This window comes from Kockovaella imperatae (assembly GCF_002102565.1).
Source record: "Kockovaella imperatae strain NRRL Y-17943 chromosome Unknown BD324scaffold_4, whole genome shotgun sequence".
Lineage (NCBI taxonomy): Eukaryota > Fungi > Basidiomycota > Tremellomycetes > Tremellales > Cuniculitremaceae > Kockovaella > Kockovaella imperatae.
Window position 1 is genome coordinate 765,512 of NW_019028944.1, and position 26,281 is coordinate 791,792.

General features: G+C 50.5%; 8 protein-coding genes across 8 annotated transcripts; 4 read left to right on the top strand and 4 right to left on the bottom strand.

Moving 5' to 3' along the window:
* Positions 1-6,277: 6,277 nt before the first annotated feature.
* On the bottom strand, positions 6,278-8,938 carry BD324DRAFT_620967 (cytoplasm protein; the record flags this gene model as incomplete). Its single annotated transcript, XM_022015345.1, has 13 exons — positions 8,735-8,938; positions 8,595-8,685; positions 8,440-8,555; positions 8,256-8,389; positions 8,159-8,221; positions 7,877-8,117; positions 7,759-7,838; positions 7,227-7,721; positions 7,048-7,193; positions 6,960-7,006; positions 6,735-6,919; positions 6,348-6,698; positions 6,278-6,300 (listed from the first exon to the last, which is right to left on the bottom strand). Coding segments are annotated over exons 1-12 (1,853 nt in total), but the record flags the coding sequence as incomplete, so codon positions are not given.
* Positions 8,939-9,004: 66 nt separating this feature from the next.
* Positions 9,005-10,775, top strand: BD324DRAFT_588850 (P-loop containing nucleoside triphosphate hydrolase protein). Its single transcript, XM_022013772.1, has 8 exons — positions 9,005-9,022; positions 9,081-9,152; positions 9,196-10,128; positions 10,180-10,234; positions 10,279-10,422; positions 10,472-10,524; positions 10,576-10,626; positions 10,675-10,775. Exons 1-8 carry the CDS (start codon positions 9,020-9,022, stop codon positions 10,693-10,695), a joined length of 1,332 nt encoding a protein of 443 aa, XP_021872389.1. The 5' UTR covers positions 9,005-9,019; the 3' UTR covers positions 10,696-10,775.
* Positions 10,776-10,830: 55 nt separating this feature from the next.
* BD324DRAFT_599308 (ubiquitin conjugating enzyme) lies at positions 10,831-11,622 on the top strand (the record flags this gene model as incomplete). The annotated part of the gene is made up of 5 exons (XM_022013903.1): positions 10,831-11,089; positions 11,127-11,159; positions 11,216-11,279; positions 11,316-11,488; positions 11,536-11,622. Exons 1-5 carry the CDS (start codon positions 10,868-10,870, stop codon positions 11,620-11,622), a joined length of 579 nt encoding a protein of 192 aa, XP_021872390.1. The 5' UTR covers positions 10,831-10,867.
* On the bottom strand, positions 11,599-15,527 carry BD324DRAFT_620974 (ANTH domain-domain-containing protein). The gene is made up of 11 exons (XM_022015346.1): positions 15,378-15,527; positions 15,161-15,318; positions 15,085-15,102; positions 14,898-15,040; positions 14,638-14,849; positions 14,405-14,589; positions 14,230-14,366; positions 13,429-14,181; positions 13,233-13,382; positions 13,024-13,173; positions 11,599-12,989 (listed from the first exon to the last, which is right to left on the bottom strand). Coding segments are annotated over exons 1-11 (3,213 nt in total). The 5' UTR covers positions 15,380-15,527; the 3' UTR covers positions 11,599-11,684.
* A 130-nt stretch (positions 15,528-15,657) lies between these two features.
* BD324DRAFT_620976 (Metallo-dependent phosphatase-like protein) lies at positions 15,658-17,274 on the top strand. The gene is made up of 7 exons (XM_022015347.1): positions 15,658-16,016; positions 16,075-16,199; positions 16,426-16,694; positions 16,745-16,906; positions 16,960-17,044; positions 17,097-17,129; positions 17,186-17,274. Exons 1-7 carry the CDS (start codon positions 15,779-15,781, stop codon positions 17,204-17,206), a joined length of 933 nt encoding a protein of 310 aa, XP_021872392.1. The 5' UTR covers positions 15,658-15,778; the 3' UTR covers positions 17,207-17,274.
* Positions 17,275-17,480: 206 nt separating this feature from the next.
* On the top strand, positions 17,481-18,348 carry BD324DRAFT_578031 (structural constituent of ribosome; the record flags this gene model as incomplete). Its single annotated transcript, XM_022013295.1, has 4 exons — positions 17,481-17,562; positions 17,618-17,918; positions 17,971-18,184; positions 18,235-18,348. The coding sequence occupies 4 exons, from the start codon at positions 17,481-17,483 to the stop codon at positions 18,346-18,348; spliced, it is 711 nt and encodes a 236-aa protein (XP_021872393.1).
* Positions 18,349-18,394: 46 nt separating this feature from the next.
* On the bottom strand, positions 18,395-24,399 carry BD324DRAFT_641616 (hypothetical protein; the record flags this gene model as incomplete). The annotated part of the gene is made up of 18 exons (XM_022017432.1): positions 18,395-18,430; positions 18,505-18,663; positions 18,700-18,818; positions 18,858-18,942; positions 18,980-19,067; positions 19,117-19,193; positions 19,416-19,540; positions 19,575-19,772; positions 19,819-20,077; positions 20,126-20,320; positions 20,367-20,445; positions 20,495-20,626; positions 20,777-20,874; positions 20,919-21,676; positions 21,718-23,388; positions 23,419-23,437; positions 23,472-24,194; positions 24,232-24,399. 18 exons carry the CDS (start codon positions 24,397-24,399, stop codon positions 18,395-18,397), a joined length of 4,989 nt encoding a protein of 1,662 aa, XP_021872394.1.
* Positions 24,138-26,200, bottom strand: BD324DRAFT_359702 (hypothetical protein). Its single transcript, XM_022012577.1, has 5 exons — positions 25,645-26,200; positions 24,863-25,604; positions 24,526-24,822; positions 24,232-24,485; positions 24,138-24,194 (listed from the first exon to the last, which is right to left on the bottom strand). The coding sequence occupies exons 1-4, from the start codon at positions 26,072-26,074 to the stop codon at positions 24,467-24,469; spliced, it is 1,488 nt and encodes a 495-aa protein (XP_021872395.1). The 5' UTR covers positions 26,075-26,200; the 3' UTR covers positions 24,138-24,194; positions 24,232-24,466.
* Between the last annotated feature and the right edge of the window lie 81 nt (positions 26,201-26,281).

A 26,281-nucleotide genomic window follows, 5' to 3' on the forward strand; every position in this document is an offset into this window, starting at 1 on the left:
ACGGCAATATCTTGACTTCCAGTGTCAAAGGAACATTGAAACTCGGTGACATGGTACTCCACGATGTCTTCTACATTCCTGGTCTTCCAAACAACCTCATTTCGGTCTCTGCAACTAGCAATGGCCATTGGAAGATCAACAAAAATCCCGCAACACTTTATGACAAGTTTGACAAACAAGTCATCACTGCTCAAATGCAAAGTGGTCTATATGTCATCAAGGTCAGCAATCTCGCCCATTCTCTCTCAGCCATCGCTGATACTCCATCATCTCCACTTGCAGACTGGCACCAACGATTGGGCCATTTGAATGTGAGGAGTTTGATGAGTTTGGCAAGAAGAGAGAAGATAGCTGGCCTATCTCAAGTTTCAGAGAAGGACATACACGATTTTGAATGCAAGGATTGCATACTAGGCAAGGGAACACGGTTACCATCACCTGCAAATGATATCAGAGCTCAAACACCATTGGCAGTCATCCACACAGACATTTGGGGTCCAGCACCAGTTTCCTCTATTGGCGGTTGCAAATACTTCCTTACGTGCTATGATGATTACACCCACAAAGTGCACATCACCTTCCTCAAGCAAAAGTCAGAAGCATTCACTGCAATTACAACTTACATTGCAAAAGTAGAACGTCAAATCAATCACAAGGTCAAAGTGATTAGATCAGACAATGGTGGTGAATTCACCTTCAACCGATGGTCAGCATTCATGTTGCAACATGGAATTGATCACATCAGAGTTCCACCTGCTGCACATGCACAAAATGGACGTGTAGAAAGAGTACATCTCACAATACTCGGCGGAGTGAGAACACTTCTCTCACAAACTGGTTTACCTCCATCTTTCTGGGCAGAAGCTGCAAACTACATTGTTTACAGCCGCAATAGATCACCCTCTAAAGATGGCAATATACCTGAAGAGCTCTGGAGGGGGAAATCAGCAAGTTACAATCATTTACAACCATTTGGCTGCAAAGCATACTTCAGAGATCACCGTACAACCAGTAAGCTGCAAACTCGCTATAAAGAAGGTCTACTGGTTGGATATGTTGAAGGTACAACCAATTACCGTGTATGGGACTTGGAGCAATCAAAAATCCACCATACACGCGATGTGGTGTTCACAAAGCATCAAAACACTCTTTTGCAAAATTTGCAAAATTTGCAAAATAGTCACAACTTGTCCAGTTTGCAAAATCGAGATGGTTTAGTGAAATTCTCAACAACTAGCAACAAAGTGGTTCAACCTGATGGTGCGCCCCGCACAGGGACACCATCATCTACCTCTGATACAAATATGGAGTCAATCGACCCACTGGATGACGACCAAATGTCTAATTTAGATTTGCAAAATTTGCAAAACAATGATCGCCCTAGGAGGAACATCATTCTAGACGCACCAATTACACAAGATGGTGATTCTGATGATGAAATACTATTGTATGGACATCTGGCCACCGCTACCAACTCTTTAAGTATCCCCAACTCATATCAACAAGCTAGGAATTCAAGCGAGGGGGAGCAATGGCAATCTGCCATCAATGATGAACTTGCAAAAATGGACAAGTACAATGTTTGGACTGTTGTGAACCGTCAACCAAACATGCGTGTGATTGGTGCACGCTGGGTGTTCACCCGCAAGATTGATGGTCAAACTGGTCTGCCATCAACTTACAAAGCCAGATGGGTAGCAAAAGGCTTCAGTCAAGTTGAAGGATTAGACTTCAACGAATTATACGCCTCAGTTGCACACAAGGCTTCAAACCGCATTTTCCTATCTGTTGTCAACCATTTGAACCTGGAATGCGACCAAGTGGATATCACTGCTGCTTTCCTCAATGGGGACTTGGAGGAAACCATTTACCTCAATCCACCAGAAGGTAGCAACATTGCCGCAAACAAGGTCCTTTTACTTAGGAAATCTCTCTATGGTTTGAAACAATCTCCAAGATGCTTCAACAAACGACTTGACAAATGGCTTCAATCTCAAGGTCTTGTACCAACAAGTGCAGACCCATGTGTCTATACAAGACGTCAGAATGGTCACTTCCTCATGCTCTCTGTACATGTGGATGATCAACTCATTGCTTGTGATCAACGCTCTGTTCTCAATGACTTCAAACTCCGCCTCAACTCAGAGTTTGAGTGCAAAGATTCTGGACCAGTCTCATACTTCCTTGGATCCAACATCTACCGTGACCGTGCCAACAAAGTACTTCAACTTGGTCAACAACATTACTTCACAGACATGTTGGATCGCTTTGGCATGATGGATTGCAATGCAGTATCTACTCCATTACCAGCAAACTTCAAACCGGTCAAAGCAACCGACGAGGAGTTTGCCCTTGCCAAACATCATCCATATGCTCAAGTGGTTGGCTCTGTTCTTTATGGCGCAACAGTATCACGTCCTGACCTTGCACATGCTGCAAGTGTCCTATCCGCCTATATCAGCAAATGGAATGAATCCCATTGGTCAGCAGCAAAACACTTACTGCGATACATCAAAGGAACGGTCGACCTATGTCTTACCTTCAATGATCAACCTCAGTCAATTGCCTTTGCAGATGCAGATTGGGGTGGAGACATGGAAACACGCCGTTCAACAACTGGCTATTTATTCAAAGTATTTGGCGGAGCAGTTGCCTGGAAATCACGCAGACAACCTACTGTTGCTCTTTTGACAACTGAAGCAGAGTACATGGCGTCATCCGATGCCTCAAGACAAGCCATCTGGATCCGAACCTTCCTTGATAATGTTGGTCTTGGGCTTGGCAACAAACCTCTACAAATTTACAATGACAATGCTGGAACAGTAGCACTTGCTAAAAATCCAGTACACCATGATCGGACCAAACACATTGCATTACGACACCACTTCATCAGGGAGAAAGTGGAAGATGGAACAGTATCTCTACAACATATACCAACTGAAAATAACTTGGCAGATTTACTCACCAAGTATTTACCAAGAGATACATTCGGACGACTCTGTAAGGGAATTGGACTTATCCCAAAGAGAGCTTGAGGGGGAGTGTCGGAAATTACGTAATCTAGACGCGTCTCAATTTATTTAGCCTAGCCTTCAACCTCTCTTCTCTATCCTACTTTATTCTCTGCATATTTGACCTATATGCAACTCAGTCAATATTGAGCATCCAGCGCTCAAATTCAACAAGGTGAAGGATCGGCGAAGGATATATATAGCAGCCGCAGATAGCCTTAGATAGACCAGCGATCCAAGATTGAAGTTCAATACTACTAGATCTTGCATCCCATTGCCGCCCTTTGCCTTCAGTCGCCTTAGCTCGCCTCCAGTTGCCTTTGATAGCCTTGAGTTCGCCAAACTACGCCTCGATTACCTTTCGCAGCCAACCTCTCTCTGGTCCTTTGACACTAGCCTTTGTCCTACCTTTTTTCGAGTCTTCTCGCCCAATATCAGCAACTCTAGCCTCGTCTCGCCTGCCTTCGTCAAGAATTATCCTATTCCTCATTCCTCAGCCAACGAAATCTGACATATATTAAATCCTGTCAAGTAACCGGAGCATTCTTGTCCAGCCACCCTTGGTCATTGACCCTCGGTCATGCCCGCCATCTCCGCTCGACCATGGATTGTGCAGTATCATGACAAGAAGTCAGACACAGGATTTCTTCACGACTCGAGCAGTTGTACGTTGCGTTTCTGCCCGACAAACTCTTGGTGAGGCCCTCACTAAGACAGCTCTCCTTTTGTAGCTCGGCCGCGGCCATACCCCTCTATAGTCCCTCAACTCTCGTCACGCTTGTCCTTCTCCTAAATTCAGGATTGACCTCTGAGCAACTTTCTTTTGAGTGTCATTGACGTCCCAGAGAGTGTCATCCGTAACAATTATCGGAACGCTTTTATGTGGTTAAGGCGCAATTTCGACATCGAGTATTGAAGTGCAAGCGGCAAGCATTGTGACCGTGAGCGGAAGGTGGCGCACGTCTGTGAGTCGAAAGTGAGAATAATGAAAATATCGTTCCCTGGGCTGGTCTACAAAGCCACGAATTGAGACCACTGTATTCGGGGAGATTCTTCACGAAGTGTCCGCTAATAATCCCTTACTTAGTGCGTTGTCGCTTCCTTGAGCACTGGAGTAATATCTCTAAATACGCCTTGTCGAGTGAAAGCTCCGCCAAGTATTGTGTTACGGGCGGGGCTTACCAAAGAGAAGAGGGGTAAGTGCCGTTTGTAATAAGCGCACCTTAATAGAAAGGGATAGCTTCGGTGTACGGATGGCTGGGTCTTGCAGCTGGGTGCAAAGTACGATTGCAAGAATATTTGGGAGTGATAGTGATTGAGATGCAATGAGGTTGATGAGGTGAAGTGGTGAAGAAGTTGAAAGGGATTGTTGTCAGATTTCGTTGGCTGAGGAATGCAGAATAGGATTAATCTTGACGGGTGTTGGCGAGATGAGGCAATAAAGGGCAAGGGTTGACAATGTTTGGCAAGGATACGCAAATAAAAGTAAGACTGAGGCTAGTGTTGAAGGACCAGAGAGAGGTTGGCTGCAAAACGTAGTTGAGGCGTAGTTTGGCGAACTCAAGGCTATCAAAGGCAACTGTAGGTGAGCTAAGGCGACTGGAGGCAAATGCGGCAATGGGATGCAAGATCTAGTAGTATTGAACTTCAATCTTGTATCGCTGGTCTATCTAAGGCCATCTGCGGCTGCTATATATATCCTTCGCCGATCCTTCACCTGTCAATCAATACTCATGCCAAGATCCTGTCTTTCGGTGATCCACTCTGCTTTTCTTGCCGAGCTTTTTGATTAGATAGGAAAGTGAAGGCAAACCCCGGCAAATATCTTGACAAGCCATTGAAGTTAAGGCGAGATATCGGTACTTCGGAGTTATGACCTTGTGGCGTTCTGACAATTGTAACAAAGCTGAGAGTCGTTTTCTGAGGAGAAAAGAAAGACTACAGACCACCTCCATAGTTCTTGAGGTCCTATGAACCCACTATGTAGACACTATAAGATCTGCGTGCAAGTTGAACGGTGGGAAAAGATCTATCTGGGATCTGCATGTAAGTTGCACACTGGGAAAAATCTATCTGGGATCTGCGTGTAAGTTGCACAAAGATCTTCTTTTCCTACTTCAGAAATATTGGGGAGCGTTTGGATCTGCGTGCAAGTGCGCGCTGGGCAAGCATAGCAAATATATAAAAGGCTGTGTGTGTGTGTGTGTGTGTGTGTGTGTGTGTGTGTGTGTGTGTGTGTGTGTGTGTGTGTGTGTGTGTGTGTGTGTGTGTGTGTGTGTGTGTATCTTTGTGTGTATCACACATCAAGGATGAGTGGGATACGTATGATGAGCGTATCGTAACATATTGGTCATGCCACATTCTGCGACTTGGTCATGGTTGAACAGGTCCACTATCTGATGTGCTGCTGTACATTTTCCTTCATCTACCCCTGGCGGTCCAATTCCCATTTCTTCACTGCAAGTGTCACGATCTTTAAGCACAGCCCTCGGGCAAACGAAATGTGGCTGAGAGTAGTCGATCCTGAAATAAAAGGCTCCAATGTATAACTTCATCACCATCAGGATTGCGCGACCGCGCAACTATTGCCTGACTGATCCTTCGGGGGCCGATGTGGGGTGAAATATGGTAATAACTCGCGTTTGGCAACGATTCAAAGAGGATGTCGAGTGCAAGGCAGGACCCCCGTTCCAGGTCAGGGTCGCGTCTCTGTTAAGGTCGTGTTTCTTTAGCCAGAACCGCCTACCCGGGCCTGGAAATCCGGCAAAAGGCGTATTTTTGACCCAGACGCTCGTTCATAGACTGCCACTTCGGAGGCAGATTCACGATCTTACTGTACAGTAAATACATGTCCGATCAATCCTGGCTGCCTGCGCAACGGCAGGGGGATTGGAAAATGTCATACGGACGTGAACATTGAGCCACACCCTATTCGGCATCAAAAAGCCTCCCTGATTACAGATTTCGATAAGGAGGATTTGGTGATCCGATTCCTGGAGAGCGCGGGATCCAACGTTATCCTAGGGGCGAGTGAGGCACGATTTGGCTGTACCGACCTCAGCCCGGTGCCGGTCCGCGTAAAGTATGCTCACCTTGGCAAGGTCGCGTTTGCTAGTCATCGTGACATCATGCTCAAGTGCGACCACAATCTCTTTGTCCGCTCCGTACTTGAAATCATCGGCCACCACTCTCGAGTCGTATTGCTTTGGGTAAGCGAGCGATGCGCCAGGGCGACCTACTTTTATCTGGTAGTCATCCGTACGTCCCTGTCTCACGCGACGGAAATTCCCTGGAGGCACATAAGTCTTCTGCCTACGTCCCACGAAATCGCCTCACATGTTATCACATAATTCCCGGTAGACGTGACAATTGTCTTCTCAGATTCGTTCAACCCAGTGTTGAACCTTTCTGTTATTCTAAGCTGGATGAGGTAACTTACCTAGCCGGTGTGAACGAAACAGCGTCCTTCATGTAAGCGGCATGCTCAGGCTTCAAGCCCAAGCGTTTCGGTACAGGCTTGCTGTCAGCAGGGAAGCTCCTGTCGAAACCAAGAGATCCCTTGTAACGACCATCACCGATCAAGAGGTCAATGAGCAACAGGTATGTTTTGCAGGTCGCCACGAGCCAACGACCGTCAGCAGTGACATCGACTCCGATTATTGGATCGCCGAGAGGAGGCAGCGCGGTCTGGCGATGAGCTATTGACTCCTGCATTGAACCGACCTTTGCGTTCTTCCCAATCTGATCGAAAAGCCTGATATCACCCTTGTTGCTGGCCACGACCAATTTACCGGAGTCTGTCGTTGCCGCCGTGGAGAAGTCGTTCTTCGTGGCATATTGCTTGAATTGGCTTTGTACCAATTTATTACCAGAGACTCTGGGGTCGATTCGGAAGATCCCATTGTGCGCTTTCGCATGGTCTCAGCGCCATCGGAAGTGCCCACTCACAGTGTCCGATAAAGGTTTGTTGCGGATCCATTTGAGCATATTTTGACCTGCAGATATCAGCTTCGACGCGGAGGAAGCCATCGCTTACTCCGGTATGATGTTCGACACGGGCACGTCATCGGACACTTTCCACTCATCAACGATTTTGCCGTACTCCAGATCCATTCTCATGACGGAATGTTGGTGGTCAGCATCCAGCAAGAGCATTTCCGTATCTTGATTGTGCAGCATGACCTGAGATCAGCGTCGTATGGCGGTGCCGCTTGCCTTTTTCGGTGTCAGAGTGTTGCCCTGCAGATCTCTAACGCGATCTATTGTAGTCTTGAATCGCATTCGATTGTCCTTCTGCGCGAAGACACCGATCATGTCGCCCCTTGTTACATACGATAAATCGTCTTTGTAGCCGACGGTCAAGTGCTGGTTTTTTGAACCCTGAGCGAGACCACGCAATGAAGGGTCATCGTCTTCACTGTCCGTCAAAGCGGCCACGGAAGTGTCCCCGTCAGATTGATCGTCTTCCTCTGCTTCTCCGTTGATGTCATCATCCGCTTCACCCATTTCCACATCCTCGTAGGCTTCCTGGATGTATCTCTGCTCGTCGGGTTTTATTTTCGAATACGTTGACCGGTTCTTAGCTTCCCACATGTAGATCGTGAACTGTTCTTTCCAAGTCGGGAAAGAGTCGAGGTCGAATCGAAGACACCACGTCATCGCCGGAAGATCCTCAGTCGCGCGGAAGGTGAACATGAAGGCTCGATTATCCTAGGCATCAGACGTTACAGGCCTTGCACAGGCTTACCATGTCGAATCGAGCATTCATATCGTCGTCGATTGGGAGTGTGATGAAGGGCGTCGAATTGTTACGGACGACAACCCAGGCTGTCCAATTGAGCGTATGTAACCAGGAGTGAACTCACTCTCGAATGGTCCATTCAGAGCGATCTCTATCACAACTTCCTTCTCCTGGATGACGAACATGTCACTGACAGTATCGAACATGTATAGCTCGGCAGAGGTTGTGGCGAGCACTGGGACGTCCTTGAATGTATCCTCGTTGACAGCAGGACTGTCTGTTGCAGCCAGATTTGCAGATTCCGATTGAAACTTCAGCGCAGCAAGGTCTTCTTCAGACGCATTCTCGTGTGACTGATTGTGCTTCTGTGCCGGATTGAGCCGCAGTAGTTCCGAAGGAGACCCACCCTCTCGTATATGCAATTCAGAAGTGTCATTTCAAACAAGCTGTTTGTTGGCTTCGGCACAGTCTTCTCGTCAGCAAGTCTCTATCCTTGAGCTCACCTGAGCGCTGACAAACTCCCACAAATCTCCCTCGTCACCGCTAAGATCGCTCCAGGAGCATGTGGAGTGTCCCTCCAGCGATCCGAAGCGGAATCCCAAGGATTCATCCAGGAGGAACACCCGCTCGTCATCCGCTGATGGTCGTCAGGCGCAAGAACTCAAAGGTCAATAAGCGCGAACCTACTCTCAGCATCCTCCTCTAGAAGCTGCTCCTCCCCTTCGTCATAGGCGCGGGTCACAACGAGCTGATATTGGAAGTCGACGCCGGTGCGTCTAATGGTAGCCACTGCATCTGGGAAGCTGTCGCATATCAGCCAGGTCCCTCAGACACCGGCTCACATGCACTCCCTGGACCCCTTGATACTATTTGGTCGCACCAGATAAAGCTGTCCCGCAGGTATTTGGATAAGTTCAGGATTCGCAGGGTTTCCTGCAACCAATGAGAGAAGTCGCGTATCAAGCGGAATGATTCGGCTCACCCCACATCTTTCCCAGGACTGAGCTGATCAGCTTCTCCCAAGCTTCACATGCCTTGAAACTCACGAGACTTGAGGACGAACATGGTGCAAGCTGTGTGGCATCCCAATGCTCGAGCTCAGAAGACGAGTATAATAGCAAAGATGAATTATATTTGGTGGCAACAACAAAAGATCGCTCGGCACACGTGAGTTGCTCTCCCACGGTCACCACACGCGCGTACTGCCAGTCATCTCGTTGATTCAATCGAGTTCGCCGTCATCCTAACCTTACTCACACACGGCAATATGGTATGTCTAGATAGCGGCCAATATGATTGACGTATGCTGACTATAAATCTTTGCGTAGGGTCAAGGGCCATCAAGCGGTGCTGGTCCAAGGCGTGGAGCTGGCGACAGGGAGAGCAAAGATAACAAGAAAGTGGGCATATCCTCTTTTTCTGCTTGCTAACATCCATCTCCAGCCTGATGCGCCCAAATGGGAGCCTCCTGTGCCCACCCGTGTAGGCAAGAAAAAGCGCCGAGGTCCAGACGCCTCCTCGAAACTCCCTCCCGTCTTTCCGACTACACGATGCAAATTGAAAATGCTCAAAATGGAGCGTATCAAAGACTATCTCCTAATGGAAGAGGAATTCGTGTCAAACCAGGCCTCGACTGCCGGTGAAGATCGAACTGCCGCCGACCGATCCAAAGTCGACGATCTCAAAGGCTCGCCAATGGGGGTAGGATCACTGGAGGAGATCATCGATGACGATCACGCAATCGTTTCCATCAGTAACGGATCGGAATACTATGTCGGAATCATGTCATTCGTGGACAAGGACATGCTGGAACCTGGTTGTTCAGTGCTGGTGCACCACAAGACCCACTCGATCGTCGGCGTACTGGCAGACGACACCGATCCTATGGTCTCGGTGATGAAGCTGGACAAAGCTCCAACAGAGAGCTATGCAGATATCGGTGGTTTGGAGACGCAAATACAAGAGATCAAGGAATCTGTCGAGCTACCTCTCACTCATCCGGAGCTCTATGAGGAAATGGGAATTCGACCACCCAAGGGCGTCATTCTATACGGAGTTCCAGGAACAGGCAAGACTCTCTTGGCGAAGGCTGTGGCCAATCAGACTTCGGCAACTTTTCTGCGTATTGTTGGGTCTGAGCTCATTCAAAAGTACCTCGGTGATGGTCCCAAGCTGGTACGAGAACTTTTCCGAGTGGCTGAGGAGAATGCACCCTCCATCGTCTTCATTGACGAAATTGACGCCGTCGGAACGAAAAGATACGACTCTTCTTCGAGCGGCCAGCGAGAAATCCAAAGAACCATGCTTGAGCTTCTCAACCAGTTGGATGGATTCGATACGAGAGGGGATGTAAAAGTCATCATGGCGACCAATCGTGTACGCTCCTTCGTCACAAGATCTACGACCTGCAGCGCTGACATCGTACAGATCGAATCACTTGACCCAGCTCTAATTCGACCCGGCCGGATCGACCGCAAAATCGGTGAGTCACACAGATGTTCCCGGCCTGCCATTAACACCTGTTAGAATTCCCTTTACCCGACACAAAGACGAAGAGGCATATCTTCAAACTGCACACGTCTCGAATGTCCCTGGCCGAGGACGTGGATCTCGAAGAGCTCGTTATGACGAAGGACGATCTTTCTGGTGCCGACATCAAAGCTGTCTGCAGTGAGTTCTGCGCCTATGTGAGCAATGACAATTGACTTGTCGAACGTAGCCGAGGCAGGCCTACTGGCATTGCGGGAACGCCGCATGCGCGTGACTAAACAGGTGAGCCCTTCTCGCACCGACGCCAGGCATGCGTTCGAACTTCTTCATCAGGATTTCAACTCGGCGAGGGAAAAAGTGTTGTACCGCAAAGACGAGAACACGGTAAGAGCATTTCTGGGTCTACCGGATAGAACTAATGATGTACTCTAGCCTGCTGGATTATACCTGTAGAGAGATTGTCTCCCAGTCGAGGCTAGGGTGGCTTGTAATGAATGGAGAGACTTCAGCATGCACAAATGACTTAATGAGCAAAATTCAGATAGCGTAATCAATTTCAGGACGTTTCCATTGTCTTATTCACGTAGAAGCAAGTGCTTCTCAATTCTTCGACTGGGTCCAAACCATGTTCGCATCAAATTCCAGGGCGGCTTCGTCGACAGCAACTAGACGGTATGGGCATGAAATAAACATGGTGCAGATTTGTCTGATGTGCCGCAGTCTGATGAAGGAATACCGCGATCTCACAGCAGACCCGTTGCAGGACTCGATTACAGCCGGTCCCATCTCTGAGGACAATATGCTCGAATGGGAGGCTCTCATTCAGGGACCTGAGGGCACACCATACGTGAGTCCTGGCCTTCGATTTCTGGACTCACTGGCAGGAAGGTGGTATCTTCGCCGCCAGACTCGTATTCGTGAGATCTTTTACAATCCGGGTCCTTGTATCATGGGTACTGATCATTCGGTGAAGCCTCCTGACTACCCGCTTAATCCCTTCAAGATGACTTTTGATCCACCTATATTGCATCCAAATGGTAAGCTGCACCATCCCGCCCCTTCTGACGGAAAAGTGTATAGAAACGGAGAGGTCTGCATCAGCATCCTGCATCCTCCTGGGGACGATCCTCTTCGCTACGAAAGCGCTTCTGAAAGGTGGTCACCGGTTCAGGGAGTCAGGAGTGTCCTTCTCAGTGTTTTGAGCATGCTGGCAGAGCCTAATGTCGAGAGCGGCGCAGATGTCGAGGTGAATAGCAGTCCTCAACGCGCCGACCATGCTCACCAAAGGAATAGTGCTGCAAACTGTTCCGCGACAATCGCCTTGAGTTCGATCGAAGGGTACGGGAACAGGTGCGGAATCTCCTTGGCATTTCGACATGACCCCATCACCAGTTGTACCAGAACTACAGACGTTTGCAATTATGTCACACTCAGATTCGATCTTAGTCTGCGTCCTGATGATAACCTGCCCTGCGCATTTCTCCCAGTCGTCTCCTTGCTGCCCCAAGCTCCTTCTCCAATTTCAAGATCTCCACCTGCTGTTCCATTTCCCGCACCTTGAACTCGTGTGAGGGCATTGATTTGTAGTCTACGTGATCATCATCCACTTGTTGCGAGGTGATGGTCTTGACCTGTTTGACCAAGGCTTTGCAAGCGTCAGTGACCGCTTTCGATGCGATTTCGAGCCTCTGCTGAGTGTTCGACATAAGAGAAGCTTTTACTCGCGATGCTGCCACCAGTTGCGCTGTCGCTGCAGACACCTCATTGGAGGCCACAATGAGCTGCTCCAGCGAATGAGTCCCAGAAATGACCCCGTCCGCGCTTTCGATGAGCAACCCGGTAGCGTAGGCGACGGCTTTTGCCGCGGAAATGAGGCCTTCCGTCCAACGGTTGTTGCGCTTGTAAAATTGCTGTGTCGTGCTCGAACCCTTGCCTTCGCGGACAATCTCCTCCTGACTCTCTGTCGCAGCCTGAATGAGCCGTCCAATAGCATTCGTGATGACCATTGTGGCCTCTAGTATGGCGTCGTGCACGTTGACTTCGAGAGCATTGTACTTCGGCCCCTTTGGTCTCGCCATCAGTGTCTGTAGTCTCTGAGTAGCAGCCTCGATAGCCCTAGCGGCATTCTGCATTTCCTGATTGACGAGATCCCCAATGTCCCCGTTGGCGGCCGTGAGATTGGATTTGGACTTGGGAACAAGACTTTCCACAACTTCGGCAAGCTTCGTCAGTGCGCCACGGGCTTCTGCATTTAAGCGCAAGGCGACGTCCTCCGTCTTGCCGCCGGCCAACAGTCGGAAGGACTGCAGGTTGAGGAAGAAGCGCTGACCAGTCTCCCCCGTTACTTTTGCGATTCGCACCAGCTTCTCCGAAGCGTCGTCGCTGTTGGCCAGACGGGTGATCCCCTTCGAGCTCAGCAAAGTTTCCGAGAGAGATTGGGCAAATTCGTTGGCGGCTTTGATGACATCTACGTGACCGCCGCCCTTTTTCCTTCCCAGGAAGAGGTTGAAGGTCGATGCAAACTCAGTAGCGTTGGTCATGGCTTTTTCAATCATCGAAAGGGTGTACTCAGGCGTGGCGGTCGTATTTCCTGTCTGCATAGGGGCCTCCAGCTCATACATCGCGTCGTCGACCTTCTGAACGCATGCTTGGAGTATGGAATCGATGATCGCGTTGAGCTCTTTGCGGTGATCGAGGATTAATGTGTCAACCTGGGCGTCGAATGCTTGACTTGTGTCGCCTTGACTCTGCAGGTCAGCAACAGCTTGAACAGGTACTGACAATCTTCAAGTCGCTGAGCTCTTTCAGCGTCGAATCCATGCCTTCCTGCATTATGAGTAACTCCTGTTCCTTTTCCTCTACCATTCTTGCCAGTTCGGCGTCTTTGGCATCGATCTTGGCGAGGAGATCGTCAATGTGAACTTGCTTGGACTACACGTCAAAATCAGTGGACGTCGAAGAGGTATTGCGGAAATCATCGTCGTGCTCACCCGCAGAGAGTCTTCAAGTTCAGTGAGCTGACGATTGTATTTAGACATGATACCGGATACCTCCGAGCTCTTGTTACGTGAAGCATCCTCAGCACGCTCATGAGCAAAGTTGAGGTCGCGCTTGATACGATCGATTTCTTCCTTGTGGCTCTGCGAGATGGGTCAGCCCGATATCACAGGCTAGTATGGCACTCACGGATTTCATGCGGTCGACATCGTATCTCGCCCTGTCTCTTTCCCGGATCATGTCCGCAAGCTCCAGATTCTTCGCCTTGACATCGCGTTCCATGCGCTCCATCTTGTCTATGGCCTCCTGGGCTGAGTTTGCCTTGAGCTGGAAGCCCTTACTGCGATTCAGCAGATCCAAGTGCTCGCCTCGAAGTTGGGAGTATAATTTGGCCAAGGCTTCATACTTGTTCTTCCAGACCTCGATTTGCTGCTGAAGCTGCTTGATAAGATCGTCCTTGGCTGACATCTGTGCTCCGACGTTGGCGCCTATTAGACCGAGCTCACTCTCCAAAGACTTGACACGTCGATCGTACTGTTCCAAAAGCATCTGATCCCTTTCATATTGGCCCCGCATGGCAAGCATGTCCTGCTGTAGTTGAGCCACCTCGCCATTCTGCTGTTGGTTCCACTGCTGATTCATTTGCTCCCTCAGCAGTTGCTCCTGTGCCTGCCGCTCCCTCTCCTGCTGTAATCTCTGCTGTTCAGCGTACTCGGCCTCCTGCCTTCGCTTCTCATCCTGCTGTCGTTGCTGCTCTTTCTCTCTTTGCGCAACGAGTGCTGCCTGCTTCCGCTCGTATTCCTCGAGCATACGACGCTGCTCCTCGATCTCGCCTTGGGTAGCGGCGGGAGATTCCGATCGGGGGATGTTTGGCTTGGCCTCGACCTGTGGTCGCTCGGGAATCTCCGGTGCTTCCCCGCTGTCAATCAAATTGGGTGGCTCCTGTCCAAGCTTCAGCTCCTTTCCGTGTCGCAGGGGACAAACGCTTACCTGTCCTAATTTCGGAACATTGATGAGACCAGTGAGATATTTGAGATTTGAGCACTCATAGTAAAACCTCCGAAGGTTGAAATGCTGGGCGTTATAGCGCTCCCGCAGGGGTGACATGGCATCCTCGGCATCAGTTCCTGGCTGATTAGTCAACGCACCGCATCATGAGACTCACGTCGATGCATCGCTCGCAACATGCTGGTGATAAACTTGTAGATGCCGAAACTCTCCTTCACCAGGGGGACAAGAGCTGAGATACGGCATTCGTTGTTTGCCGAGCCTCTGAAGGCAGCAAAGATGAGCTTTTGGAAAGAGTCAATCTGGTCTTGCAGAGTCATGAGGTCCGTAATGGTTTCGTAGCTGAGATATAGATTGTATTCAGCCCGGTGACTGATAACAACCACGCACCCTTCGTTCGGATCATCAATGTTTTTCAGACTGATATACTCTTCGTATTCGAAAAGTCCATTGAACTCTGGATGATGTCGGTGGAAGCGTAGCTTGGAAAGGATGAAGGATGTGTATGCTTTGATCAGGGAGCCGTATCCTTTCCCGGCATCGCCAACTGTTCGGCCGCATGTTTCTACCCATCCGGTCTGAGCGTGAGCCTCCTTGAGCGTCTAAAGTACGCTTTTAGCAAGAGTGCGGTCTCTGAACTTGAGGCTCACCACTGGATGTCCTTCCTGCAGCAACTTGTGGACGACGATCAAAGCCTTGAAGGTTTGCACCTCGTCCGCCAGGATCGGCTGCGTACGAAGACCATTCCAAACGGGGAGGGAGGAATGGTAATCCCATGTGTAGACAATGCATTCTGATCACTCATCAGCGATGTATTTCAGGTAGAGGATCACTCACTTCGTACGTGTTTCTGCTCTGGATTCAGGGAATCATTCGTCAGTACAGTATCATCGTGAATGGCCAGATCTCCCACTCGGTGCGGTCTCTTCTGCCGAGGTTGCCTTTTTGATGTTCTGGGTCAGCTCTGTTTCTGTCTTCTCCTTGTCAACCGGACGAGTGGGTGTGTGGTTGACGTTGGAGGTCCTAGATGTAGAGTAGTCCTCGTAATCTCCATTATGACGATGGCTGAACCTGTTATCTCAAATATGTCAGTGCCAGGAGCAAAGAGTAATAATCCCTGAGCGACTTACATTGTTCGGTCGTCAAGTCAAGATCCTCCTTGACCTGAAAGTTTTGGCGCGCCCGGCAAGAGTTGGGAAGCTCGTCCACTACGAATAGAGCAGTTGTCCAGTGATCTCGACGATGATGAAGTGAGATGCTGTTGAGAAAGAAAGAAGGGGGTCAATGGCGTGAAGGGGGGCGGGGAGAACAGACAAACCAATGACGTACGCCGTTGCGAGCCAAAGTTACGTAAGATTTCTGTACCTCACGTCTTCCGATCTACTACCACTGTCCATACCCTACCGATAAACCCTCTCCGCACATCAAATCGCATTCAAGGATCAGTCTCAAGCCCATAAGCGGATGACAAGGTCTTGCATAGTCTCTAGTAATCGTGACTCGGCTCCTAAGAGGGCCATCGTTCCATGTAATGGCGCCTTTCGACTTGGATGCCTGCATCGATAAAGTGCGCGACAAGCAACTTCTGGGAGAGGCTCTTATACGTGAAATATGCGAGAAGACGAAAGAGGTCCTAATGAGGGAGAGCAACGTCATTCACATTGCATCTCCTGTCACGGTAGTGGGAGATATTCATGGACAATTTCATGATCTGGTCGAGATCTTCAGAATTGGCGGCTCAGCTCCCAATACCAATTACCTATTCCTAGGCAGGTCTTGCTGCTACTGGTAGACACTTGTAAAAGGTAGCTGACGAGTGACATGCAGGAGACTATGTGGATCGAGGACTTCACTCTGTGGAGACGATATCGCTCCTAACCTGTCTAAAGCTGCGCTACCCTGAACGGATTCAGCTTATTCGAGGCAATCACGAGTCCAGAGCAGTCACTCAGGTGAGTGGGATGGTTGCTTTGTCCCCTCGGTAGAGGCAATATGATGCGAATATTCAAAAGAGGCTTGTGAGGCGGATCGCCGATGAGGCAATGACTGCATGGCTTCGCATTTGAGGTACCCTGCTAAGCGATGGAACCCTGTGCGAGCCGGCAGTCGAAGAGAACGGATGTCTGATGTCCTCGCTACACCTTTGAATGCGGACCTGAGGCTGATCACCTTGTTCAGACTTATGGCTTCTATCTTGAGTGCACCCGCAAATACGGATCGCCTGCAGTCTGGCAAGCGTTTACGGACATGTTCGACTATCTCACACTCAGCGTTGTTGTCGACGACGCAATCTTCTGTGTGCACGGCGGGCTGAGCCCATCAATACATCATATCGATCAAGTCAAGATCATCGATCGGTTCCGTGAAATTCCTCATGAAGGTCCGATGGCGGACCTCGTCTGGTCGGATCCCGATCCAGAGAAGGAGGATTTCGCTATCAGCCCAAGGTAAGCTGGCACATCTCCACCGTGCTGCTGATTGGCTAACTTTTGGTCAGAGGAGCCGGTTACACCTTTGGCGCTTCGATTGTTAAGAAGTTTTTAAATTTGAACGGCATGAACCACGTCCTGCGGGCTCATCAGCTGTGTATGGAAGGATACTCGATCCTGTACGACGACCAATTGAGCACTGTGTGGAGCGCGCCAAATTATTGCTACAGGTAAGAAAGATGCAACGTCGAGAAGACAACTGCCTCTGACTTGAGATAAACAGGTGCGGTAATATGGCTAGTATACTAGAAGTCTCCCCTGGGGGCAAGAGATACTTCAATGTGTTCGAGGCTGCTCCAGAGAACGAAGTGAGTCGTTCTAACTCGCTCCTGGAATGTTCATAGCTCACATCCCTGCCAGCGCGATGGACCGAATCAACAGCAGCCAGCTAAGGTGAGTTTACATTTGATATCGCATTGACCGGGGCATGGCTGACATATGGTTTGCAGGCTATAGAATACTTCTTGTAAAACACGGGACAATAATAATAGAATTTGCAATGTTGTACTAAAATGCTCATGTATCGTGGCCATCGGCGTTTAGCAAAATTCCTGGGTGCCACGGGATCGAAATGCCGGAAAACGCCGACATCAGAGCTCCGTCCGCTCAGCTTCTCGTTTTGAGGTTAATTGAATTCTAGGCGAGCAGAGTTGATTGAAGGTCTACACCCGACACTCTCTTGTACATCAAGGTGAGTCTATTGACCCTATCTACCGGCGATATCAAGGCTGATTGTGTTCAAAGATGGCTAGATCTAAGCCAATTTCTCCTCACGTTGGGAGACTCTCGCGATCCCAGGTCGCCGCGAAGCGAGGTCTTCACAAGGGTCAGTCAAACGTCCTTCGTGTGCGCCCACCTCGTGCTCATTGTTTTCATTCTAGGCAAGAAGACCGCTGCTGTCGCTGCCAAGACAGAGACTCCTGAATTCACTGAGAAGACGGTTGGAGGCAAGGGCAACGGACAGAAGCGATCGGTCCCAACCAGGAAAGCTTCAAAATACTACCCTGCGGAGGATGTCAAACAAGCCCGAGTTTCCCGAAAGGCTACCAGCAAGACTGCTCTCCGACCCAGTATTACTCCTGGAACTGTTCTCATTCTCCTTTCTGGTCGATTCAGTGGAAAGCGAGTGGTCTGCTTGAAGCAACTGGACAGCGGTCTTTTGCTTGTTACTGGTCCATTCAAGTATGTACCCGGCCTATAAAACCCAGGCAACATTCAGCTGACCCTCGGTCAGGCTCAACGGTGTTCCTCTTAGAAGGGTCAACCAGGCTTATGTCATTGCGACATCCACCAAAGTCGACATTTCATCCATCTCTATCCCCTCCTCCGTCAACGACTCTTACTTTGCCAAGGCCAAGGCAGCAAAGAACTCCAAAGAGGGCGAATTCTTTGGCGAGGGAGAGAAGTCGAGTAAGACTCTGCCTGAGGACAAGAAGTCAGAGCAAAAGGTCAGTGTCCCGGGCTATGAAGCAAGACGTCATGTTCTGACGAGTCGCAGACTGTTGACGGTCCCGTTCTGGAAGCTATCAAGAAGGTCGACAACCTGGGCCGATACCTGAAGTCGTCGTGGGGCCTTTCGAAGAGTGACCGATTCCACGAGCTCAAGTTCTGAGCACTTCATGCATGTAGACTATACGACGGATACACGTGTTTGAGCTTCACAGCCACGCCGCCCAACCCAAGTACATGACTCCCTGAAAGCGGATCGCATCAGTGCTCTGCATCAGATGGATGTACGGGTATCCGGAGAATAATACTCGCTGCTCACCAGATTTGAGGGGCTTGTGGCCTCCTTAATGAGCGCCTCGACTTGATTTGGAACAGACGTTTTGACTGCTCCGTCCATGATGCCCTGGAGCTTCGCTCGGATAGGCTTCAGGTTTTTCTCCGCAATGATCCCGACATCCTTGTCCGATTTTGAACGGCCCTGAAATCAGTTGATCTGGATGTCGTGATGACCTACGGACCGCGATGACCATTCAACAAGAGGATCGTGTGCGAATGCTTCGAGAACACTCATGAGAGCATCTGTGTTGTCGCGCAGGATGGCTAACGCTATCTCCGCAGCCTTCCTGAACACACCTGAAGGGAGATCAATAACGCGCGTCGAGCATTGCTCACCTTCAACGCCGGTCACTCCGAGAGCGTCCACCATATTCTGCGTGAGACGAAATGGCACTTTCTCGGGAATTTCAAAGGTTTTGCCCTGTCGAAGTGAGCGTCATGCAACGCGGCTGATTCACCTTATCAAATAAACAATTCAGATCCACATGTACCGTGTCCCCTGTCAAGCTATCGAACAGTATGTTTTCACCATGTCGATCACCAAGCCTTCGTGTGGATCTCAGTGTCCCAAATAAGGCACGTCTTCGTAACTCACCCGAGGACATAGCCGATCATTGACATGACGGCCAAGGTTCTGGAGTACGACAGGCGACTAGCCAACCATGCGGAGGGCTCCGGCCAGGTCGACAGGAACCATTCATAGAAGACCGTAGGATTGAAGCTGATGTCGCCACATCAGCCCATGAGAGAAGCATCGAGACTCACGATCGCAGGACTTCCTCCTTGAAGAATTTGATTTGCGCACTCTTCCCCTTCTTGCGGTTCCCTTCCAATTTCGTTCCCAACTCTGCGCTCTTTGGGGATGATCAGTACGGTCCGGGCGACAGCACGCACGTATATTCGCTTCCCCTGCCGTAGATAGCCTTGTTCCAAAATGCTTTTAAGTGCCTTGGTATTACTGACCCATTGTAGAAGCCCGCATTCCTCATTCAGTGGCATAACGGCATACGTCCGGATGTCTGAGTATCAGCACAGTCATCACTTGGGCCTTACAGAGACGACGGCGACGAGAGTCTGAGGCACTCTTGAGCAACTTATTTATCATGCCGTTCAGATCCATCAATCGCGCGTCTTTGCGCAGATCATCGTGCGGTTTGCAAAGAAAGGGATATCGTTTGCCGTCAGTGCCAATGAGGACGAGCTTCTTAGGCCTCTGCAGCGATGGCATGACCTCAATCTTGTCATCGATGTCTACCAATGGTCAGCCTCACGAGGGCAGGTGAAAGGGGCCACTCGCCTCGGATCTCCACGGGACTATCTGGGAATGGGTTATGGGACTTGACAGTTTCTGATGTGGAAGGCAGGGTACATGTGAGGGCTTCCTGCAGAGGCACCATCATCCTGGAGGGAACGGCCGATCTGACATAGGGAAATTGAGCTGCCAAAGATAGGGAGAGCTCTTTGCGTTTGTCGGTCCCCTCTTCGGTGAGCCGTAACAACGCGCTACCTAATCGAAGAGCTTCCTGAATCATGAGTGCGACTCCATGGTCACGATGCTGCGGGGTGAGATTCAGGAGAGGCGATCAAAGAGTCCGGTAGCTTACCTGAGCGCGAGTCAGGACGGCTTGGCATTTGGTCTTTCTTTCCGGCCGTATAGATTGCATAACTCCAATAGTTGGCCACAAAGCTTGTTGAGGGTAGTGCTCCAGCACCATGGACATGATTTTCACTAGGACCACAGACACCTCTTTGACAGGATGCCCGATCCGTGAGACGATTTGTGGATAGGCCGTGAAATACTTCGATACAAGTCAGCTCAATTCCTGAGATCAGAAGCTAACAGACCTGGTAGGACGCCAGTTCCCTTCGGGATCTGTCGATCATTGCGGTGATTTTCACCAGCGAAGTTGCTATTTCCGGATGTCTTTCAGGCCATCAATCCACATGGCCGGCCAGGGGTCAAAATTGCTCACTTCTTAAGGTCCTTGTGTTCGCCTAGGTCGAGCCATAATGTCAACATACGTGGCATGGTCTGAAAGATGTATTTCACGCCATGTTGTAGGGCCAGTATGTAATTGTGGCAAGTGTGAAGATTGTGGGACGCCCTGATCGCGTTGGTCTCGGGGGCTATGGTGGTCACTCACATGAGGATTGGGCTTTCCGAAGGCAGAGTGTCATAGTAATGGCCGAGGTGATAATAGGGAGACTCCAGGCTTCGCCGTTGTCAGCATCACCCGATAAATCAGCTGACTCACTTTGGTGCGAGCTTGATGGCCTCCTTGTAACGATCGACTATAAGATTGGCTTCGAAACGATCCGACTCTTGAGCCCAGCGAGCCTCCAGCAGGAGCACCTGTCCGATTCAGCATTGCAAGGAAGCATGAAAGCGGGACCGACTTTGGCTAGATTTCTATCTCTGTCATAGTCTTCACCAGCGGAGTCGTCCCCAGTAGCGGCTTCGAGGATCGGTTGGGCCATATTCTCCAGTTCGAATAACGCCTTCCAGGCACCACTTTGTGCCCTCAGAAGCTTGGCTTTCTCAGTAAAGGCGTAAGGCGCTTCCGCTTGCTGAGCCTGGAGAATCGCGCTGTATGCCGTCTGCTCGTAACCGGATTTCCGAGCGATCTTGGAGCTTTGTATCCAACTTGTGCCGAGCTCAGCCCGCAGCTCGGGAGCTTTGGTAAGGCCAAATGCCGCTCGTCGAATAGACAATACTTGCTCTCTGACCTGAAATGATGGGGCCAAAGTTTCGAACCTTTGACCGAGCTCACGAGTCAAAATTGACATGGCATCTCGTGCTTTGATGCGACGGTTCGCATCGGTGTTCGACATTGATAGGTTTGTATCGGCCTGCTTGATGATCTCGACCTCTCTCAACAGGTGCAAGTCCATTACTTGATCGTACATTCGAGGGTAAGAATTCGAGGTTATCGAAATGCCCACTTTCCGCCTAGCCTCGAGAAGAGGTGAGACCAGGTCGCGATTGTCATGCAGAGCCAGCAGAAGTCTGGCAATTGGCGGAGCATCCAAGTCCAGGCGACGGATGGTTTGCCATTCGCCGGTAATGCACGCCGCCTCTGCCTCAAATGTTGCTAACGATCTTGACCATTCGGGATGAAGACTGAGTATGCCCCGGATATGAGTGCGCAAAGTATCTAAAGGTTTAGTAGGTATCATTGCCAGCAGATATTCTCACCGTAGTGCCCCAGGTTTCGCAGACAATGCAGGAGTCCCTGATGTAAAGTGACATCGTTAGGCGACTGCTGGAGTCTGACCTCCCAGCAGCTTTGTGCTGAGGTCCAACGGCCTGTACTCTCGTGTTCACGGATTTGGTGTTCCAATGAGGGGGCGATGACGAAAGTCGACACTCCCTCCATGCCGTCTGGCTCGTTGAGATTTGCATATACGAGATGCAGCTTTTCAAAGTATGTTTGAAGATCCGTATTCGCTCTCCGAGTTCTGCGCAATTGTGTAATCCGCTGCTCGAAGCCTCGTAGTGCCCGCGCATATGCTTTACTCTGGAGTGCAGCATTGGCCATAAGCTCGACCTCGATAGTTGATAGGACTGCGTCAACGGCCCGATATGTGCTGTGCTTCTCGCTCCGGCCTTCACCTATACGCTGTAGCCGCTGCCACTTGCTGAGATGATCCATGAGATCGAAAACGACTTGTGCACTCCATGTCCTCTTGTCTGCCGACCCAGCCGAAGACTGACTGACTTGGTCTTGGAGGACGGCATTGATCTCCTGACTGATCTGTTCTCGAGCGTCTGCCCCACCAGACAATAGTACATTGAGAACCAGATGAGGCAGGATATGATGCGCTACTGCAGCGTCCTGATTCTTCAAGACACCTCGGAAGACGCCGAAAATCGTCTGGCTGTCTCGGGTGGCTCTGTTATCTAGGGGCAGCTGCATAACTTGACCGATGAGATCAAGCGTCCACCTCTGCAGCCACTCTCGGTACGTTGGAGCTGATCCGTAGATTGGATGAGAGAAGGTCGGCATGGTCCCATCAGTCAACGTGAATCTTGACTCCAGAAGGGGAGTCAACGTTTCATGCTGATCTTTGGGGAGATTCGTCCAACGGGTCCGCGTGCGCAACGAGATGCCCCCGCTGGATCCACTCTGCAGCAATTTCGGACTGAACCCGCAGAATTGCAGCAACTCCTGGATCGCGAACGCCAAGTGTCCTTGAAGTTTGGTGTCATTGGTCGCACGAAAAGCGTCCACCAATAGATCTCGGACGAGATGTATGGCAAAGTCGACGGACTCCTCGGGATCGTTGAAATTGGACATGATCGTCATCGTCCCGGAGTCGGAATTGGAAACGCACCTATCTGGATCCAGTGCGCCGACGATGCCCAGACATTCGTAAGCCATATCGCAGAAGCTCATAAACTCGGCATCGCGGCTGGAAGTTGATAGCAGAGTCTGCATCGTGGAAGCAACCAACGGATGAAACGCGTCTCCCTCAGCTAGGGCTGATCGATCTCGAGGGTGATCTAACAGAACATCTCGGAGTTCTCGGATGGATGTCGTGGCTACAGCTATATTCTTGCTCCTGACTCGCTCAAGGAGCTTGGCGAGCTGCTCGGCAAATCCCAAGCCCTTCCTGGATGCTGTGAGCTTGTCGCCAGCTGAACGGAGCTCGGGTATGTGGTCCAAGCCAACAATGTCATCCAGGTATGCTGAGAGGTGTTTTGCGTTATCCGCTATCTCCGATACGATATCCTTGGCTACACCTCGATCATTGGGGTCGAAAGATGCCCAGTTTGCGACCAGAGTGGCGGTAGTCCTGCCCACAAATGGGCCAATGTCTGAGTAGCGGAGCGTGCGAATGAAAGCCAGCCATGTTTGGAGGGTTACTTGTCGCAGCTCAGGCATTGCCAGAGTACTTTGCAGGCTTGCCATGATCTATGGAATGATCGGTCACGTCTCCTCTCGGGACGGAACTCACCTGAGGGGAATAAGATGCGATGGAGTCGCCAACCATCTCTATCAGAGTTTTGAGACTTCGAATGAGCTTCCTCTTGTAGGCTGCTGACTTTCGGCCCCGCACATCGTGCAGTGTCTCGTTCAGGTGCGTCATCACCCCGAGCATGTGAGGCTTGAGGAATGTGCCGAGATCGAGGGATGAGCTCCGATGAGTCACCTGGTATACGTCGCGGACTTTGCGTAAGCCCATGGCTGCGCTGTTTGATACTTCCGCTTCCTCGTCACCGAGCTCGATCACCAAAGCGACTAGCAGAGGCACAATGCAAGACGTTATCAAGCTTGGGGCATCGATGTGCGTCGTCGCCGTATCATGAACAAGCTGGCTGACCAAGTTGACGAGAAAAGCAAGGCATTGGTCTGTTCTGGATGGACACAGGAAGATCTTTGTCAATATCTGCGCCGTGTATTCAAGCAAGGTCACCCCAAGACCAGTCGGGAGTGTCGATGCCATCTGCTCGAGACACATGCGGTTCCGGGCGAGAATCATGGCCGGAATAGTGTAATGTAGTGTCGTCTCAATGAAGTTCTGTCTTGTTTGCCCTAAGAAAGAGGCAGCTTCGGTCAGGGTGTCGGGGGCCTCAGAGAGACTGGCGACCAACATGATGCTGACCTGCTCCAAATAAGGCGATATAAGTGCCATTGGCGACTTGCTGTGGTGCCGGCAAATGCTGAGGAGCTGCACAATCAGATTCCAGCCTCTCAGGTTCACCCACGTTCGTGTATGCCAGACTCCTCAGCGGTGAGGATGGAGATCCGAGTTGTCTCATCAAGAGCTCCAAGATCAATCCCAGCGCGTTCGGTCTCGCGTGACGACTTATGGACCCAAGCGTGGTAAGTATGATAGACTTATGACTCGATGTCCTCGTCAATTGCTCTCCCATGAATTTTAAGTATGGCAGCTGCAGATTCTCGGCAGTAACGAGATCAATTGTCTCATCGCTAGTAGCCTTAAAAATGAGTGCCACGGCTCGACTGTCGTGAGTGAACTTATTCACTGTATCTCTCACCTAGCTTCTGCTCTGATTGCCCGGCAGTTGCCCTGCACGGACGCAGTGAGTATCGAATCTTGAGTCGATTTTGACCCCAAAAGCCATGACACGACCTCCCCCGGCTCGGCGTCTTCAATCAGCAGACATAGTAATCGCCAGCCTGGTGAGAAGTCCGATAAGCGTGCGGCAAGTATGGTCCAAAGTTCCAAATGAGAGCTGTACGCAGGCCTGGCATCCTGTCGGCTTGCTTTATGATTTGCGATCATTCTCGGAAGAAGAGCGCAGATACGTGCCAAGACACCGGTATCGCTGGTTCTTGGAATCGTCAGTAAGTCGCATCGGTATGGGGGCGCACTTTTTCGCCAGCTTGTTGACCGCCTCAATAGGTCCGCTTTGGATGCTGCGCTCGCCGTCCTCGATTAACTCTGGTAGCTCATCAAGTAACCATTGCGATTCAGAGCCATCCCCGGAGGAAGGCCGTTTCCGCTTGCCAGAACCAACGTGGCGTTCGCCGGTAACGAGCGCCGAGAGATTATGATTGAGAATGGCGCGTGTACTATCAGGGAGATCACTAAGCCTTAGCTTGTCCTGCCAAACTTGGATTCTGGTAGAGCCCAAATACTCTCGGATCTCCAGAGGCTCTAGGAACCCTTCGATCGAGGTCGTCAACTGGATGATTGCGAACCACTCCGTCTTGTCCGCCTGCTGCGGATCCAGCAGTCGTCCCGATAGTGCCGACCATAAAGTGAACCGGACATCAGGTCGTGCCGTGTCCAAGCTCCTGATAAGGAGCTCTTGATTAGAAATCCACAATTCGTTATTTGAGGTCGGCCATATTAGAGGCATGATCCAAGGATCAATATCGCCGACATCGTTCAAGCCAGCCGAGCTGATCATTGACATATAGGAGCTCTGTGCTTGGATGTCGTTCTTGATCTGCTCGCCCAGGACGGAAATTGATTTGAATGCCAACTTGCGAAGTCTCTCTGAAAAGGGCCGCCTGTGTTGGACAACCATTTGCAGGAGGAAGATACAGGTGAGAGGCTGGCTCGGTAGCTTGTAGCCGAATAAAAGTTTAGCCCGACCTTCGATGACATCTGTGTACTGATTCAGCATGGCCAACGTCACCAGACTCACCGTCAACGAATCTGAATATGTGAATGAGGATCCAGAGAACCCTAAGTTGACTGTTGTCCGGGGTCTGCTCCGTATCAGGTCCATGGTAGCACGAGGTATCGATCACAGTGCCAATACAGCTGACAATCTCATGAGCTAGGTGCTGAGAAGTTCCCGATCTAGTCAAGTTGATGGCCGCGTGCACGAGTCGAGGGATCGTCCACTTGATGACGGATTCAACGGAGCCACTCGAGCTTTGAGCGTGAGACGTAGCGTGTTGTTCGATAACCGTGAGAGCGAGGCGAACGTCACGATCCCTGTTCTCATTTGACGCCGCTCCAGTCTGATGCCGCCCGCATGTCTCGATGAGCAAGTGGCAAAGCCTTCGATACTCAGACTCGCCGCCGTTTGCCGTCTGTGAGGCCTCCGCGAGGTCGATGTCGCCGGGCATTGTGCTGCGAGCTTCACTCTGTAATGATATGGTCAGGTGAGCAGCTGTTCGTGCTGCTGCATCTTCCAGGCATCTGCTCAGCTTGACTTGTTCGTGCACTGGTCGTCGAGTGAATGTCGTTGAACTCGAAGGATTTTATTTAATGTTGGAAGGTCACGGCGCATCCGGAAGATACGCGCGTGAATGTGGTCACGTGATTCTCCAGCG